Below are 19285 nucleotides of genomic sequence, written 5' to 3'. Positions count from 1 at the left end.
AGCAATAAAACTTGCACACATTAAGTAAATATGAGGAAAAGTAATATCTATGATCCAAGTTTATGAAAGTTTTTATTTTTCAATAAAGAGGAATACTAAATTAGAGAGGAGGCAAACTTAACTAAACTATCATGCAGGAAAAAAAAAAAAAGGTGTCAAGAGTTCAAGTAGAATCTCACTGTACTTACTCAAAGATATGAACAAAGATTTTGTTTTTTTTGTTTGTCTTTAATTCTCAAAAATAAATTTGTAGCAATTTCCTACTAAAAGCTGGGTTATTAATGCTATTTGAAACAAATTAATTAGACAGAAAATTTACCCGACCTAAACTGAATATAGGACAGTATATAAGTTGTTTTTTGTTTTTTTTTTTAAATCCCAAGAGACTGCAAGAAAGTTTTAAAATTCTGCAATTTCACTATCGTATCTATAATTTTGTAGTTATTTATTCAAAAACTCCTTGGTTTTGCAATAGACCCTTATAAAAATATATATTCTCGATTACCTAGGATGCTTATATAAGCATGCTCAACATATTTCATTTGGATCTGAGGAGGTAGAATATTATTGCAGGGATTTGCATGAACAGAAAATGACATTGACATTTACTCATCATTTATTACTTGTAGATATTAAGAGTGAAAACAAAAAAAAAACTAATTCTCATGATCTTGTAAAATGAGTTAATGTAAATAAAAAGTCAGATTCAAGTTTTTCTTGAACTATGAAAAACAAAACTCATGCAAATGAGAAAGTAGACTCTCCAAGATTGTTAAATAAGCACAAAACAGTATAACACACTTAATGGCTGAAGTAGCTGAAGATATGAAAACAAAAAATATTACTATGTTAAATTTTGTGTCAATAGTTATTCACAATAATTGAAATATTTATCTAATATATAAAAAAAGTCAGTTGGACCCTTGACTTTTAAACCCATATAACATTGCATATGATTTTGACTAGTAATTTCTGTTTTTATCGTTGCAGAATGTTCTTTACACTCTAAGGAAAATGTAATTTGCTAAAGCTTCTTTCAGAAAATACTTATTCCAGCTAGGATGTTCATTAAACTGGAGACACCTAATAATTTCTTTATTAATTCAAAAGTTTTTTTTGATTGTTAAGATATTACTGTTTTTCGACAATGTCAGCAGTTAGTGAAAACAGATGGGAGTGGATATATTTAACAATATTTTCGTATTTCTTTCTGTATTCAATTACTTTCTGGGTATTGATGTGAAATCGCCCAACGCACTGATGTATAATTGCACTAAAAATTTATTTTAACAAATTTCAATGTTAAAAAAAATACACTGTAAGGCAATACATATTTTTCCGTTTTTCTGTTTTACATTTTGCACAGATGGCGATAATAATTTTGCACAGATGGCGATAAGAAAAAATCCTCAAGGTTATTACTCAACATTCAAGTTTATTTTCTGGAAAAAGCATTAAATTTTATGCATTAAAAATATCTTTGCTTCTTTTCTGTATGTTTTTGAATTTTAATAACAAAAATGGAATCACAAAGTACTAAAGCAAATGTCTATCGAGTTTAATAATTTCTGTCCTATCGAGTTTAATAATTTTATCCTTTGACTGTTAACAGAGAAAGAATGATGGAAACAAAAGTGATAGACTTTAATAAACAAAGAGGGTCAAGCAGCAGTGATTAGGTTAAGACAAATTTAGGAAATTGGTAAAAAAATGTAATTTTTAAATATAACGCAATCTCAGAAGGAATATTTTAGCATTTATTTTGTATTGTTAACAGTATATAGAAAAATCTGCAAGAAACAAATGTTGATTAATAGCTTACAATTAATCCTACAGCCTTTAAAAAATTTTTTTAAATTGTAATAAATTCCAAATCTTGCAGATGAATCAACTATTTTGGTTTAGAAAATTAGAACACTGATCACTCATCAATATTTGAACTGCAATCTCTGGAGATGGAAAAGACAAATCTTAAATGGGAAGTACATATATTATTTTATACTTTCAGTCCTAAGTTTTACTGATGATGAAGAACCGATTTAAAAAAAAAAAAAAAAAAAAAAAGACTTGTCCATGACATCGATTTAACTTTGTACTTTTCTCTAAAATTTCAAGTTGTTCTGTACAATTATACTAATTACAAATGAAAAATCCATGAACAAATCTGGGCATTTTGAGCAGACTACAAATATTTTGATGTGTCAACAGTTCAAACACTAATTATTATTCTCACGTGGAGAAATATATTGCGATTGTCGAAGATCTCCAAATGCTTACAAATTTTTTAAGCAAATTAAAATGCAAAGTAAAAAATTAAAAGGTAAAAATATCTGAAAGAGAAAATATGTGATGGTGACATTTGTGAATACCTTTCCTCTGGTTATGCCATAGGTGGCCCTGGCTCCAGCCCACGTGAAACAGAACCCTTCTGGCTCAGTCAAATTCTTTCCTCCATAGCTGGATAAAATATACACATAGCAATACAAAATCCAAGTGATGATAAATGTGTTACCTATAACAAGGTAATCATAGCAGTTAAGTAGTTCACAACAAACAGAGTTTTTTTTTTTTTTTTTTAAACAAAAAAATAAAAATTATTATAAAAAGATAATACCGCTATTATATAATAGTAAATATTCAAGAGTGTTTAATATTATCTAAGATTATGGACAGAAAACTGTAAGGATTTAAAATGAGATAAGGGAACAATTTTTATAATCTAAATTTTCAGTGGATTTTTAAGAGGGTAAAAGAATTGTTTTTTTTTTGTACAAGCAAAATGTGAAATCTAAATACTTAAAAATGATAAAAACAAATTTATAGATGTATTTAGTTTATGAGTCACCCTTCCACTCCATTCTTTTAAATCATGTAAAACTAAATTTATATAATCAAATATTGACTTACATTACATTTGCACAATTATTTTTCAATAAGAATTTAGTACATTTTAGCATCTTCATTGGAGTTGCAGGCTATCATTGGTAAAGTTATAAACTATTTAGTTTCAATTTCCATCTGGTAATGACAGAATGAAATGTGATTTTGTCTTCAGCACACCATACTTTTCCCCAACTTTAAGAAATTATTGTTTTCAGTTAACTAATTAAGGAGAAAAATTTCACTTCTTTTTATCTTTATAATGAAGTAAAATTAACCCCGCCCTCATTTCATTGACCAGCATAGCTTTATAAGCAAAAGCTGAATTTATATAATTCTGCTTCGTATGCCTTTAAAACGATCTTTGATCCATGTTTCTAGAAATTATGGGTTTACTTTGTCCACAGATATTCCTATATTTTTCCTGATCAGAAATTTTCTTTGAATAGTAATTTCAGCGTGGAGATACAAATCCCAATAGTATAAGTGCTCTTCTCTTGACCCAGACCACTGTATCAAAAATAAGGTATAAATCTAAATAGCGGAACTATTTTTTTCTAACACTATGCTACATACGTTCATAAAAATTACCATGCTGACTACCAGGTGAGCGACTACTAAAACATTAAATAGCACCATTTTCCAAATTATTTGTGAGAACATCTAAACGATATGCATAGAAAATAAACCATACATTTTTTCTTTAGAACATAAAATTTATTATTAGGCACTATTTCTCCAGTTTTGCTCATCAGATATGCATTATTTGCTTCTAAGCAGCTGCAAGTCATCTTGACAGAAAGAACTGTGGCCTTCATAAAGAGAAGGCTTCTTCAGAATAACGTTAATCTGTTGATGTCACATCTTTGATTTTCTTTTTAGATGTCATTGTCATTTGATATACAACCAGATTTAAAAAAAAAAAAAAAAAAAAAAAAAAAAAATTTTTTAATTCTATTTTCTAACACAGCATATTATTTTTCAAATATTTTTTAGGTCTAAATTTCTAAATATGAAATAATAGTGAGAGTCATCAGAAAAATTTCTACAAAGATAAACAAAATTCATCACTTATTAATCACTAGCAAGGCTAATCAGAATTGCCCGGGACCAGAAAAAAAAAAAAAAAAAAAGACAAGGTTAAAAAATGTATAACATCTTTATATTAAAACTCCTATACAGCTATCAATCCATCTAACTTTCTCCATTTTTTTCCAACCCCACCATCAGTCTTTCACCTCCACTAACCCATTCACCTCTCTTGTTATAATGTATCGAAAATAATGAATCAAATCATTCAGATCAATTTTAAAATTATTGCTCCCGGACAACAATGCTCATCTCCACTCAAAATGATATTTGTTTTAATTTATTCTCAGGCAATACCAAGTTTCTTAACTTATGTACAACTGTATTATCATACACACTTGCCTTATGATATGGAACACTGACTTCAGAACAGTGCTGAGTATCTTTTCAGGTATACAATAGTATAACAAAATACAATGAAAATCTTTCTTCTGGGTAACATACGGTTTAAAAATTATCTGCTTTATGCAAAATTGCTCTATCTAGGATACTGACCAAAGATAATACTGTTATTACTATAAAAAGGCGGGCAACACCAAGTTAAAATATAGTTTTTTTTTTGTTCTGTTTTTTCAAGCAACACGCGTTTAAACATATCTGCTCTATCTAGGATGCTGAGCACTTTTTGATTACTATATACCACTTACCAAATGTAGTATTGTAACCTTACATTTATTGCTTACATTGCTTAAACTGAAACCATTCAAATAAAATTAAAGATGCCACCAGAGCACTATTAAAAAAACATGTTTTGTGAGTTTCTTGTCACCAGCCCTACCATGTAGTTCAAAGAAAAGAGTCATTTTCAGAAAGAATACACTGAAATTAAGAGTATTTTTTCTTTCCAAATTATGGTTTCAACCCCCTCTAAACGTTCAGTATTTGGGCTAATTTATTTAAAAAAAAAAAAACAACAACTTTTATCATTGGATAATGGAATGGATAAGAGATTTTTTATATAGAGGTGCCTGCGATTGGCAGGTGTTACTTACCAGTTGATTATCAAGTCTTGTGCTCACCACAAAGACAATTCGGCATTTTCTAATTATGGTATGCTGAACTTATATAGTGGATAAATAACATGTTTCGCTGCTTTTGACTTCTTATATATTCTGTAATTAAAATACTCTATTGATATTTTTCTATGATGGAGTTCTGGTGTTTATAGAATTATATGTGACAGTGATAACTGTAACTTCACACAAAAAGAAAAGATTTGTTTTTTTTATTATTTCTGTGTTCTCCAACTGATTGAAGTGTGTTTTGTTTTTAAATTTATATATAAAAACTGTCAGTGATCATTAATTGTTTTTGAAATTTGTGGAATTATTTGAACTCAATTATTCAGACTTTGTTGTTTTTAATTATTGAATGAAAATACTATTTCTTTAACAGATAAAAATTCATTTAAATAAAATATAGCAATTTATTTTTAAATTTCGATACAAACCGATTACAATTATCAGATATCAAATCAGATATTAAGATATAAAAAAAAACGTCACTGAAAAGAAATTGTTAATGAATGAAAAAAAGCAAAACATTTTTCAAAATAGAATCAGAATTTTTAATCTTTTTCTTTTAATTTTGTAAATGTTATTACTAACATACAAAAGAATTAAAAGATATGGAAATTGTACTCGTTTTTTAATACAAGCTAAAATAATGTCAGTTTATTACTGAAAACTAAGATGCCTAATCTAGTTATCAAGACTAAAAATGAGTTTTCCGTTCTTTCAAAATATTTGAAAATTCCAGAGTTAATTTTATGGTAAAAGATTCATTTTCTTAAAATATTTTTATTTTTACAGTAAGGAAAACAAAAGCACTAACAAGAAAACTACTAACTTTGGAGAAGGGGGAGAAAAAAAAAAAAAAAAAAAAAAAAAAAAAAAAGGACAAAATAAATTATAATTAGCATCATGCAATATGTGAAGATCAGTTTTTAAGATCTATAAAATAAATCATTGGATTTTTTTTAAACAAAACCTGAATATCATCAGATTATTCAAGTTTAATTTTCACTAAAATTAACTTATACTCTAAATCAATTCTCATCTTCATAAATATCCTGCCAATCTACCTGGAATTAAACAAATTAGTTGAAGTCAATTCTGACAATTTACTTTTCTCCTTTTCTTTCAAAACTTTACACTATTTTTATCAAACATGGCTGAATAGACAGCAACAGATTCGGTTGCCCCCCGCCCATTCATCCTCATTGTCCAGGTTTGTATACTATTTTTCATTTTCAAGTGCCAAAAATCAAATACAATCTGTCATAAGAGAAAAATATCTTTAAAAATAGAATCTGCAAACTGATTACTGTTACATAGATTTAACGAGTGAATGATACGTCATGTTGCATTTACATATTTTGAACACATGATTTCAGATGTCGACACAAAACTGTCTACAGTGTTGAGTGCTCTACTTAATCTTTATAATACATTTTAATCTCTAAAATGAAAACTAAAACAATCATAATATCTTCAAAGAAATACAATGAAATCATACTTTTTTTTAATATCAGGTTTAAAACTTGAAAGTAAACCTATTGGATTTAACTTAACGAGTTCTTGCATTTGTTTTTTTATAGTTTAAGTAAAGAACCAATATGAATTAACACTACGAAAAATTAGTCAATTTTTGGAGTGAATACTTTAATAATTATGAATTATTAATTTCAATATATTGATATTTTTGTGGAGGGGGGGGGGTATTGTTTAAAATTTATTACGACAATGTTTCTCTATTAAACTATAGTAGCACAAAATGTTAACTATTTTGCATTCAATGCATGGATTATTGTAAATAAAGGTTCACACAGCACAAATGTTGATATAGTAATTATTTTGTGCTGCTGTAAGTTTTAATGCAGAAAACATGGTGAGAGCTATAAATAGAAATTTAAATAAAAAAATGAAAACACTTGTTTAGGATAGACATGTCTGAAGATATCACAACGTCGTACTATTTATTACAATATTAGATATTGATATGCAAACGTGTAGATATATTTACAAATAAGATATCAAAAAATGACAATGCAAAGTTTATAGCTAGGATAATGTTAACATTTTTGTGTGCATCATTAACCTTTAAATATATGTACATGTTCTTGCTAAATAATACATTGTAATAATTTGGGACATATATCCTTTACAATCAAAATGATTAAAAAAGAAAGCAAAAAAAAAATACAATACTTTCTTAAATACTTGTATGTATCTTGAAACAGTTTTAAATATTTATGACTATCATAATAATCACTCCAAAAATTTTCCTGTCTAAATGTATTTTTTTTTTTTTTGTTATTGTAAGAAAAGCCTCAATCGAGCCAATCATATAGAACTACTTAAAATTGAAAATGAATTCATAATCTCGTTTCCCCAACCCTAATTGTTCTCAATCTAGAATGTATTGAAATATCAACTAAAAGAAGAACAGTAGGAAGCTCAGATCCTTACCAATCAGGGTCAATTACTAAATTTAAATCTGAATTGAAAAAATCCAGAGCGGTGACTGCATCGTCTATTCTCGGCTCATCTGTTCCAGAAGCAGAGGAATCTTGTTGCTGCCATTTTGTAGGACCTCTTGGTGGAATGCTGTGGTAGGAAAAAGCCAGTTCTTGCCTTTCAAAAATCACATCAATCAGACAAAAAAGGAAAAACAAATGAAGGAAGGGAAAATAAAATGCGCGCACAGACAGAGGAGAAAAAAAAAATGTTGCAGGGAAAGATTGAATTTTGAAACTTTTTTTTTTTTTTAGCATTCTTTGTAGAAAATGACAATGAAAAACCAATTGTTTAAAAACAACAAAACTATTATAAGCATTCTTTGGAATGAAATAAAGTGAAGTAGAACTCAGTTTGTAGCAGTAAAAAAGGTTTTAAGTATATTCTGTAAAGAAAATAAACATCAACTAGTTTATACCAACTCCTTGAACAGTGTTGGTACAATATCTGGTTATGCAAATTTCCATCTTTACTTCAATCACTTTATAGCTAATGCAAAGGTGAAATTTTGTGGAAAATTTTTTATATACAATAGTCTGATGAATAAGTAACTACGATGAATGTCTTTACACTTTGTTTTATTACAAAAAAAAAAAAAGAAAAAAAGTAATTATGCTTATAAGCAAAGACAGTTCACTTTGAAATAATACTGAATACTTTTTATGCCTCATTTTTTGGATGATTAAAAATGTCATCACCATATTCGATTTAACATCTGTTTTACATGCAAACATGTGTTAGACGACTTTGAAAAATCAACTTTCAAAACTAACCTATCTCTGCCAAATCTTTATCCCTCTTTCTCTGAAGATTATTCTCAACATTTTCAGGTTTTCCTTGGTCTTCTGTGAACTGACCATGCTACCCCAACTTGTCTACATTTATTAACCCAAGAAATCATCCATTCTTTTAATGTAATCATACATACCATCAATGTCTCCTGTTCTGCATCATGGACATCTTGCATTTGAATATATTTTTAACATTCGATTTCAGATAAGTCAACACAAAACGGTCTACAATAACAAGTGCTCCACTTAATCTTTATTTTCATCTCTAAAATGAAAACTAAAAAAAATCATGAATTGTGGCAAGACAATTTCTGATTCAAACTATAACCTTAAAAGGATATGATAAAAATGATATTTTGGTATCTAATATCTAACTATTAAATAACACAACCTTTAGAAGCTAAAGTACTCAGGAAATATCTGGAAACAATCATCATAGATGATGATTAAATGCTGGAAACTTCATTAGTGAAACACTTGTTTTCCCTGAACTTTTCTTTCTAAGTATCAGCCAGATTTAAAGATAATTTCTTTTATACTTTTACATAATTTAACATTTTAGTTAATAAAACTGTTACAAGTAGTATATTATTAAAAATGTACAAAAATAAATTAGTACTGATAAGAAACTATGTCAATATCCAGGCTTAAAAATAACGCAGTGAAAGCGAGGATGTCGGTAGTAATAAAAATTGGAAATAAAATCAGAATTGCTTATCACTGATATTAGATACCAAATCAAAAGATATCGTGCCCCACAAGAATCAGAGCTTCTCATCAAGATATTAAATGTGCAACAAATGCAGCATTAAAAAGTCTATTCACTAATAGCAAATGGAAATACTTAAATACATTCTCAAATGTAAAGCAATTTAACTGGTACCCATTTATCAACCAGTGAATGATGAAACCAGGGTTGAACAGTTGGAGTGAGTTGGAGGTTTTAGCTGGAGTCGAGTCAGAGTTCTAAAAGTACTAGGAGTTGGAATTTTTTTTTTATCTGACTGACTCCTTAAGTCGGATAATTTTTTTTTTTTTTTTTTTTAATTATTTTTTTTTTATACATGGTTTTCTTGTTTGGTTTTACCAGTTGCATAATTTAGCAGTTTTTGTATGGTTTTGCTTTTATTTTTGGAGACATATCATTTTCTACTGTACTACAATACTTCTACTTCATCAAGATATTTCAATCCATCAGATCCCTGCAAATCCTGTCTGGACAGCTGTATTAGTATATAGATCTGCAGAATAAATTTCCACATAGGGATCAAGGAGTTGGAGTCAAAAATATCAAAGGAGTCGGAATTGGCATCTTAGGAGTTGGACTTACCATCCAACTCTGCAACCCTGGATGAAACATTGAGTGAACTTGAACATACTCTAATCATTCAGTTGCCATAAAATCGAACAAAGTTTCAATTGTTGTTCCATAGTAGATCAAAATAAAATAGCATAAAGCATTTATTGCATGAAAAAAAAATGAATAAACAATAAAAACAAACACTTGATTGTAAGTGTATATTCTAGTTTTTAAATAGAAAAAAAACTACTTCTATAGAATAGTATGCATGGCAAAAGTGTGGAGAGTTTATAAAACTTGAAAAATTACAGAAATTCATGATAGCTGTATAGAAAATTTTTATGCAAGATTTTTTTTTTTTTTTTTTTTTTTTTTTTACTTTGAAGGATGCATAGACTATTACAGAGAAATTTTTTTGGCAAGAATGTTACATGAAATGTTAATGAACGAACCTAACAATTTTTGAGGAGACAGTACAAAGTACATGGTACTTAGCTTCAATAAAGAATGAGACTTTGTTAGGCTCCACCTCCAAATTCAAAGTTGTTTTGCATTCTAAAATTAGGCCTATGAAATGGCATCTTATAAAAATATCTAGAGAGGTCGCGGAATTCAGGTTTTTCAAAGTTTACATTAATACATGATGCATGTAAATTGTTATATTGTTTAGTTATGTAGTGAAAATTCAACCAAGGTAAAACTTTCATACAATTAGCTTAATGGACATTCCACTTTTCAGATCCAAGAATATTAGTAAAGCATTTTGAACTATCCAATGAGATGTTTCTCTGGAACAATAAATTTGGATTCTAACCAAACAAAAAACATGTGTAACAGTATATAATGGTACTTAAACATCATGAAAATTATGTATATTGTGAACTAAGAACTTCTCGATGCATGATATTTATTTACTGTGATATTTCTTCTTTGAATGCACTTTTTATCCAAGTAGTTATGCCTCCTCTGTAGTAGTTAATAATTAAATGATTTCATCTTGCAAATAAATTAATCTTGCTTATAAATTAATCTAAAATTAAAAAAATAGTTTAAAAAATCCGTGGCTATAAAAGCAAAGAGCAAAAATGTATCTGCTGCACAAGCTGTCATCACATTTTTTAACAGAAAGGTTGATGGTTCAAGTATCACAAACAGGCCATTTAATGTGAAAAACTGAGTAAATATAGTGAAATTCACTAAAATTTAAACTCATTTATTTTGGAGGTTATTTTGATAAAATTCGGATGCAAACAAAAGTTCATTTTTTTTCTCTTTATAAATATAGAATTCTTTCTCTGGTGTCATCAATAGAATATTATTTTCTAAATTACTTCAAATTAGGTTGTTTCGGTGACAGGCAGACTTTTTTTTTTCAATGTTGAAGTTTTTCAACTTAACGTGCACAACATTGTGTCTGTGCACATAAAAACAGTTCCATCTTGAAGAAAAAAGTCCACTCGTCTATATGGTGTCTATAAGATTTTAAGTGTTTGTTCACAAAATAAATCCAAGTTGAAACCTTTATTGAATGAAATTGGTATGTGGTCGTATTCCAGATTAAAAGTGTATCCATTTTTATTTTATGACAAAATAAGTTTACAGGTTGGAAATAATTTTCTTCATAATCTTAGCAAGCATTGGACTTGTTTAATATAGATTGCACAAAAAAAGTATTAACTTGTATTAATTTTGTACATATTTTTTTCTTCATAATTTTTTTCAAAAGACTATTTGTTGTTTCTCAACATTCCAAATGTTAATTTTTTTTCCCAAATTACAAGTTTATTAAACATGAAAACTTTGCTTTTCATTTTCTCCAATGCACATCTAAAAGCACACTGAAGATAGCTTATAGAAAATTTTTTTTTTTTTTTTTTTTTAGATAAAATTCTAAAATCTAATTGGCAGCTCTGTTAATTTGATAATTGACCAATATTTTTTTTAATTAATAGGAAAAAAATGTGTGGATGCTCATTTCAAATTTGTAGATTATAGTGTTAGTTTGTTTTTGTTAAATATTTAGTTGTTGATATGTTAAAAAAAAAAAAAAAAAAAAAAAAAAAAAGGAGGGTATTTTGCACATAAAGTTAAAATTAAATAAAATAGAAAATTCTATTCAGAAGCGAAGTTTAAACATTATGAATCAGGATATGACATCATGGGAGGAAGTGTGTGGCAGAAAAACTAGAAAGTTCCAGGTTATGAGAATTAAACATTAAAATGACCAGATGTGGGTTTCGAGCCATCATCCACCAGAGGGGAGCAGGTGATAGGAAAAGATGCAGTTTATCCTGACATATTTGCTATAAATTACTGAAAGTAAATTAAATCTCAGAGCAAGTAATGAAGTTATTTGTTGTTCTTTTTAATTACTGTCTTTACTCCAACCAAACAGACAGTAAAGAAGACGAGATCAACCTGTGTACGACTGCTACATTATTCTGACGTTCTTTACAACTAGACATCTCCAACAACTTCAGGGAGACTAATAGCTACTGTTCGTTGATGAAAGATCTGTGGAGGATTAAAGAATCCTTACCTCAGCCCAGCTATGCTACACTTTCGAATAACTAATTGAAGTTTATCTTTTGAATATAGAAAATAAGCATTTTTATAAAAAGGAAAAAGGCCTTTAAGGCTTTCTTTGCTGATTGCAATTATTAAAGCATTTTCATATCATAAAATTAGAACAAAATATATTCATTATCAATAAAAAGAAAAGGGTTTCTTTTTTACTGCTATAAAAATCAAACTGAAAGAGTTTTTCTTAAAACATATTTACCAGGTTAAAGCAAAATATTGTTGAAATTCTCAATTACATATGGCAAGTATCCAATAATAAACTCACATATGAAAAGAGCAAATCAATCAGCTGTGAAAACACAATACCTGAAATAGATCAGCAGCACTAGTGAAACAGATTTTCTTCTCAGAACAGTTATAAGTTGAAAGTTAAAGTAATAGTTTTTAAATTGCATGTTTGTACATTTCTAAGAGTATTGGGTGGCAGTAAAATGGCATATTAAATAAACAAAAACATATCAAGATAAAACATTAACATCTTTTGATCTAACATTGAACCTACATAAAATGAAATAATTTGTATAATGAAAATAGTATTAAAATGTATAACTTCATAGAATTGATATATCTTTAATGCTATAAAATAAAAATTTAAAGAAATCAAGTTAAAACATTCTACTATCAACATTAGCTGATACTGAGGATTTATAAATATAAAACTTAAAATTTAAACATAAAAACGATAAAGATGTTCAAAATTCATGCGATGAAAAGAAAAAGAAAAAAAAAGAAAATCTTTCTCCAAAACTTCATTTTTTCCATTTAGGCCCTTAACACTTAATGATTATTTGCATAATAATTTGAATTAAAAGAAGTATCTGGCTGAAGGTTGCATTTTGAAAGGAAAAACATTTCAGGTCCTTTTGTCATATTGAGGCAGACGCATGCATATGTTAGAAATGCATGATTTAGCCAACAATGAAGATGAAACCATAAACTGAAAAATAAAAAGATCTTGGAAAATATAGTTTTGTTTTGTGTTTTTAAATTGGCATTCAAAGAAATTTTGCAGAGTTTCTAGAAACAAATGACAAATCTAGAAAAAGAAGTTCAGAAAAAAATATGTACACTGAAAAATTAAAAATTTTTAAAACAAAAAGTGGGAGAGGGTAATTAAAAATGTTCAATGCTAAAATCTACTTGAAATAAAGCAAATAAATTTTGTAGAGCTCATAATTTTGTTTTAATGAACTTTCTAATTAACCGAATAGTTCTGTTGATGGAAGAAAAGATAGAAACCAAAAGACATTTTTGATATAAAATGAAAGAATTATCTACTTGTCATCACAATTGTAACATTGAAATTCATACTATTGCATTTAACTCAATTTTTTTATGATTTTACTCAAGCAATTACCAATAGTATTTTCAGACAAGTTACTAAAGTTATCATGTGCACAGTATAGCTAAAGCCAAAACATGTCAACAAACCAAATATTACAAACATGTCAACAAGAAATATAATTTAAAGCAGGTTGCCTTCAGTTATTAATAAACAAAAACAATTTTTTTTAATTAAAAAGCAACATTACACAGTAAGGAGAAGAGAGTGGATCTTATCCTTTTTAACAAAGTTGTGATCGTAAATAGATTTTTATAAATATTAAAAAGAAATTTTTTAAAAATAAATAAATAACAGTGGAAATGAAAGAAAACATGAAAAAATAAATTTTTTTTTTAGTAATTATAAAAATATTAATTTTGTTACTGGTCTCCAGTGGTATAAAAAAGATTATCAAATGAATGTTAAGGATAAGAGGGGAAAAACGCAAAAAGAACATCAGAGATAATTTTAGCTGATTGTGTATGAATAAAATACTAATTAAATGTACAAACCTGCAGATGTTGAAAAGTGGAAAATATCACATTTTACATAAAGTTTTTAGAAAATATGGTACCTTAAAAAGGTAATTCTCAAATTCAAATAAAAATAGAAGTAAATTATTTTGTGCTATTCAAAAATCAATTACTTTTGCAAAGTGATAAAAATCTTTCATGTTTCTACTGAGCTGTTAAGCATCAAATGGTAGCAGGACAACAGATTCAAATTACATTCCATTGACACACAAGACTTTCTTTTTAATGAAGAAAAATTATCTAAGTATTGCCCTATAGAAGAAAAATGGGTAAAGTTGTAAATGAGGATTTTTTTTTTATCCATTTCAGATAAAAATGTGATCAAAATAATCTATTCTAGAAGATTATCATTTTAAAACCAATATTTATGGTAGGAATATTAATATAAGTATTTTATTTGCTTTTAATTATTTTTAATTTAGACATTTTAAAGAATGAAAAATAAAATTAGTTTGTGCTCAAATTTAAAATAAAGAAATGAAAAGCCAAATTTTTATATTTTTATGCTAAAAAGTATCAGAAATGTTCAAAGACAATGTATTAGCAATTAAAAGCATTGAAGTAGATTGCAAAGAGTTGCAGTTCAATCCTCGTCTTAGTCACTATTTCAAATCGTTTTCTTTTTCATTTTTTTTTTTAATCAAATACATGTATGTATATGTTAAGATATTAATTCTGTTCATTCTTTTTAAGGAGGATTTCGGCAATTTGCAATTGAAAAATTCCCACTGAGTCAAAGCATTATTCAATTAAATTCAAAACACTTAAAATAAAAAAAAATATTTGAATATTAGACATTATGTAATAGTTTTCTCTTAAAAAAATGCAATGCTAATATACGAATTTATTCCATATATTTTTATGCAAGAGAATATTTTTCTTTTATAATATATAAAAAAAAAAATACAAAACCAATACAACAGCAAATGAGACCTATATTTCTGCTTACAAATTTTATATTTACATATCTGAACACATTTCTGCTACAGAAAATGTGTCCAATATCATATCGGTGAAATGGATTACAAATCTTTAAATAAGCATTTTATATAGTCTCAAAAAAAAAAAAAAAAAAAAAAAAAAATCATGGTAACTACTGAGTATCTTTCCTTATTGGAATCAAAGGAAGCAAATAAACAATTGATATTAAAATTTCATCATCTTGTTTAGTTCACTCAAATATTCACTTTCAACTTTCATTTGTATTTTGTTTTTTTCGTTTCTATTTTTGCCTTTCAATAAATAGAAAAAATACTGGGGAAAAAAAATTAAATCGTATCTACTCGAAAAAAAAAAAAAAAAAAAAAAAAGATACTTCTGTTCTTTTGAAATGGTTTGGAAATGTAACAAAAAAAAAAAAAAAAAAAAAAAAAAAAAATAGCTGAAGAATAAAATTACATGCAAATGTTTTAAATAAAACAAGAGAACAAAAATGTCATGCAAATCAGCACCAAATAAGTTTGGCAACATTCATAGACAGAAAAAAAAAAAAAAATTAAAATGGAAAGGATTCATGAATGGAAAAACTTAAAGCCATATGTTGAGACATTGTAGTTGTTGAACATATTCATAGATAATGAATGAAGGTAACTGTAAAAAAAATTATTCCACTCTTATAATAAAGAGCAATGCATAATTATTTGAATGTGCATCTGTTCTGCTATACAAAAAAGTAAAACGAATTCATTTCAAGTATTTTGGTTGGTTGGTTGGTTGGTTGTTTTACGGCATATCAACCTTTTTCAGGTTATTTAATGCCGAATCTAGTTATTTTGAAGAACGATTTTTAATGGAGTATATACTTTTTTTTAAGTCAGATTCTATTTAACCCATAGTTGGGACCCTAACAGGTACTACCACTCCGGGTCAGAGTGGACCTGGGAGCAATGGCAATTAAAGGGTGGCTCCACACTCCCCAAGGGCCCGCAAGGTGGGGGCCTTACCATCGGATATAGTTTTAGGTCATATCCAGGACCGTTATATAAAGGGTTCTTTTTAAATTTTTTTATAAAGGCCAATTTTTTTAAGATATGAGAGTATGGTGTGGGGATTGTTTTTATTAAATAACTCTTTAATACTGTTTTCTTTGTAGAATCGATTTCTTACTGTTACAAAATCAATACATTCAATTAATATGTGTTTGATTGTGAGTGGTGTTTGACAAGGTATACAGATGGGTTGGCTTTCTTTTTTAGGAGATATGAATGGGTTAAGTGAGTATGGCCTATTTTTATTCTTGTTAGTTTGACTTCTTTTCTATTTAGTTTTGTATTTTTTTTTTTTTTTTTTTGGCATGATTTCGTGAAGTTTGTTAGGGTGTTAATTCCAGTAGGTTTGCCATTTCTCTGTTGTATATGCGTTGATACGTCTTTTTAGATCTATGTATGGAATTTTAAAATTTGCATCGATTGGGAGATTTAAGGCGTTTTTTGCTGCAGAATCTGCTAATTCATTACCTTTAATACCGGAATGGCTCAAGTATTTTGGGAGAACTGAGAAAGCAAATAGTAAGTCAGAAACCTATCTGACCTTCAATCTATTGCCATAATGAGTTTTCTTTTTATACCGATTTATACAGCTTTTCTTTTTCTTTCTTATTAACTTCAGTTATTTTATGTGAATATGAATATTAGTGAGAACATTGGCAAAGGATAAATATTTTGATAGCAGATGTATACATTTCTAAAAAATAAAATAAATAAAAAGCTACTGACAAGTATACATTTTTGCATTATCTATTTTGTAAACGAATTCGGAAAAAAATCAAAATGTTTTTTCAGTTAATTCAAAACTTTTAGATTAAACTGACTTTTTGATTTTTAATGAATGGTTTTATCTGATGTAGCTTTGAATGGAGAGTAGAATTTTCGTAAATTCTACATAGAAAAAAGGGGGAATAGTAATGGTCAAATTTATATAAAAATTGCTAGTCCTAGGTTGATTTGCAATAACAGTTTTATAAATAGATATTCACATAATTTGTTTTTATCCAATTGAAGGTAGCATGAAATAATCAAATTCCTATAAAAAATATTAAAATCAAATATATCAAATATTTGTTTTGACATAAATGTCAATTAACTAGATTTAAAAATATGCAAATTGCATGCAATAGTCATCCAATAAAACATCTGAAATAATTACTGTAATTGTTTTACTTAATGATAAATTTTAAAATGTACAAAAACCTAAAAGACTATATTATTTTATATATAACAACATTTTAAGCAATATTTTTTTTTTAACATATTTGGTTTAAAACAGATTAAACCTAATATTTGGGAGAGAAGGAAGGTTATTTAATTTTACATTTCTGAAACCTAGGAAAAGTGGTTTTAGAATAAAAATAAAATGTTAACAGAATCATCATTTTTGTATTTTTGTTTTAAAGATTTTACAAGTACTGGTTGCTATACAAAAATAAGCAAGAAAATTTATTCTATTGTTTGAGATAGTCATTTCCTTATTGAAGCATAAAAAAGAAAAAAAAAAGCAAGAAAACTTTGCAATTAAAATCCATAAATATGATCCATTGTTGGAAATTTTATCCATAACAGATTATTTTAAAAACTGAAATGCAATTTCTAAATGATTTTATGCATGTGTTTAACATTTGCCAGAAATTTGTTAGTCATCATCAGATCCGACTTAACATCTTGCTTTACATGGAGGGGGCGGGGTCTTCCATAAAATTATGAATTATGTCTTAAGCAACAAATAAAAAGTGTAAAAATTACAAATCAAATTGATGACTTGGTATGTCTAGAAGAAATGGTGGAAAAGTGCAGAAAAGGAGGTAAACCATAGAAGATGACATAATAATGGTCCGGGAATTTAATAAATTAGCAAAACAAAGTGAGAGACAGAAAGTCTTGGAAACAAATAATACATGATCGATGGTATTCTGCAGAATGCAGAGGAACTGTTTGACGACAACCGCATTTTATAACTTTGGGGAGTCATTGTAAATTGTTGTAGAAATAAATTATAGTTAAAGTGACCTTCATAAAATAAGATACCTTGTTAGATATTCATTTAATAAAAGAGAAATTAAATGTTGACAGACAATAGGAATGATTTGCATAACATTTTAAGAGACTAATAATAAAAAAAAAAAAAACATTTTCACAAAACCTGTAAACTCTAATCAGCATCAAATTCAAAGGGGAAAAAATAGATATATTTTAAAAGAAACAGAAATACTTTACTTTTATTTGTTGAGCATTGGCTTCTTGTTTTGGTAACTTATATACAATTTTATTTCTCATTGAAAAATTGGTTAAGTGACTGAATCTTTTAAAAGTATCTAAGGAAAAAGAACGCTTGTGTCAAGACAGTTAAATCTCTTGAAATTAAACTAGATATTTCTATATGATAAGCTTAAATAACCATACATTACAACCAAATCTGCTGTTCTATTAAATTGAAATGTATAACTTCACAAATACATTTAAGTCAAACTTTGAATTTATTAAATGTCTCTTAAAAAAAATACATTAAAGTTAAACATCTTTAAGTAGGCCATCAATTTCTTCCAAAATTAAGTTCACCTTCTAAGTAAAACCTATGAGTCAATATATTTCAGAATAGAGATGTATATTTTTATATCATTTTGTAATCTTTTAGTCCATTACAACACACCTAGTCAAATGTTGTTTTAATCAGTTCTAATATATTAGTTCATAATAATTTTGCATTATAATGAGTTTCAAACATCCATTTTAAGTTATTTCTTTACGGAATGCAGTCACTTTTAGTAAAAAATGAAAACAAATGAACATGGATATTGAAATATAGTGAGTTTGAATTTATTTGAAAATACAAACAATGAATTAATTTAAATTTTTTTCATTGGTAATTTTATAAAATATATTACATTAAGTATATCCAACTTTAAGAAAATTATTGGTCACAATCTTGTAAGAATTAATTTATGAAGGATTTTTAACTTGGAAGACAATATGGTGCGGAATAAAATAGTCATTAAAATCAATATGATCAATGCAAAATCCCCAAATAGTAACAGCTTACATAAGGAAAGAAAAAGAATTTTTAAACCAATAGCTTAGTTGACAATGGTTATCAAGAAGTATAAAAATAAAAATATTTATAAGCCCAATCATGAAATATAAATTATTTTCAATCAATTGAGACTTAAATTTGACAATTACAATTTAATAATTCAGTATGAACATAATAGAATTTGAAATTTATAGATAAACTTAGTAATAGTATGTAAACAGGCTGAAAATAAAATCTAACTTCCA

General features: G+C 27.2%; 1 protein-coding gene across 2 annotated transcripts in view; it reads right to left on the bottom strand.

The window, feature by feature from the left end:
* Nucleotides 1-19285, bottom strand: part of LOC145252736 (uncharacterized) — an 81176-nt gene that overhangs the window by 33695 nt on the left and 28196 nt on the right. For both annotated transcript variants that reach the window (XM_080112603.1, XM_080112602.1), the window contains exons 3-4: nt 7440-7577; nt 2370-2457 (exon numbers count right to left, since the gene is read on the bottom strand). In XM_080112603.1, the coding sequence (XP_079968729.1) occupies nt 2370-2457; nt 7440-7577 (226 nt within the window). The remainder of the gene's footprint in view (nt 1-2369; nt 2458-7439; nt 7578-19285) is intronic.

The sequence above is a fragment of the Euprymna scolopes genome, chromosome 29 (genome assembly GCF_053919585.1).
Source record: "Euprymna scolopes isolate OS-2025 chromosome 29, ASM5391958v1, whole genome shotgun sequence".
NCBI classification, from domain to species: Eukaryota; Metazoa; Mollusca; class Cephalopoda; order Sepiida; family Sepiolidae; genus Euprymna; species Euprymna scolopes.
Note: the sequence above shows the minus strand (reverse complement) of the source record. Positions and strands in the feature narration are given on the sequence as shown.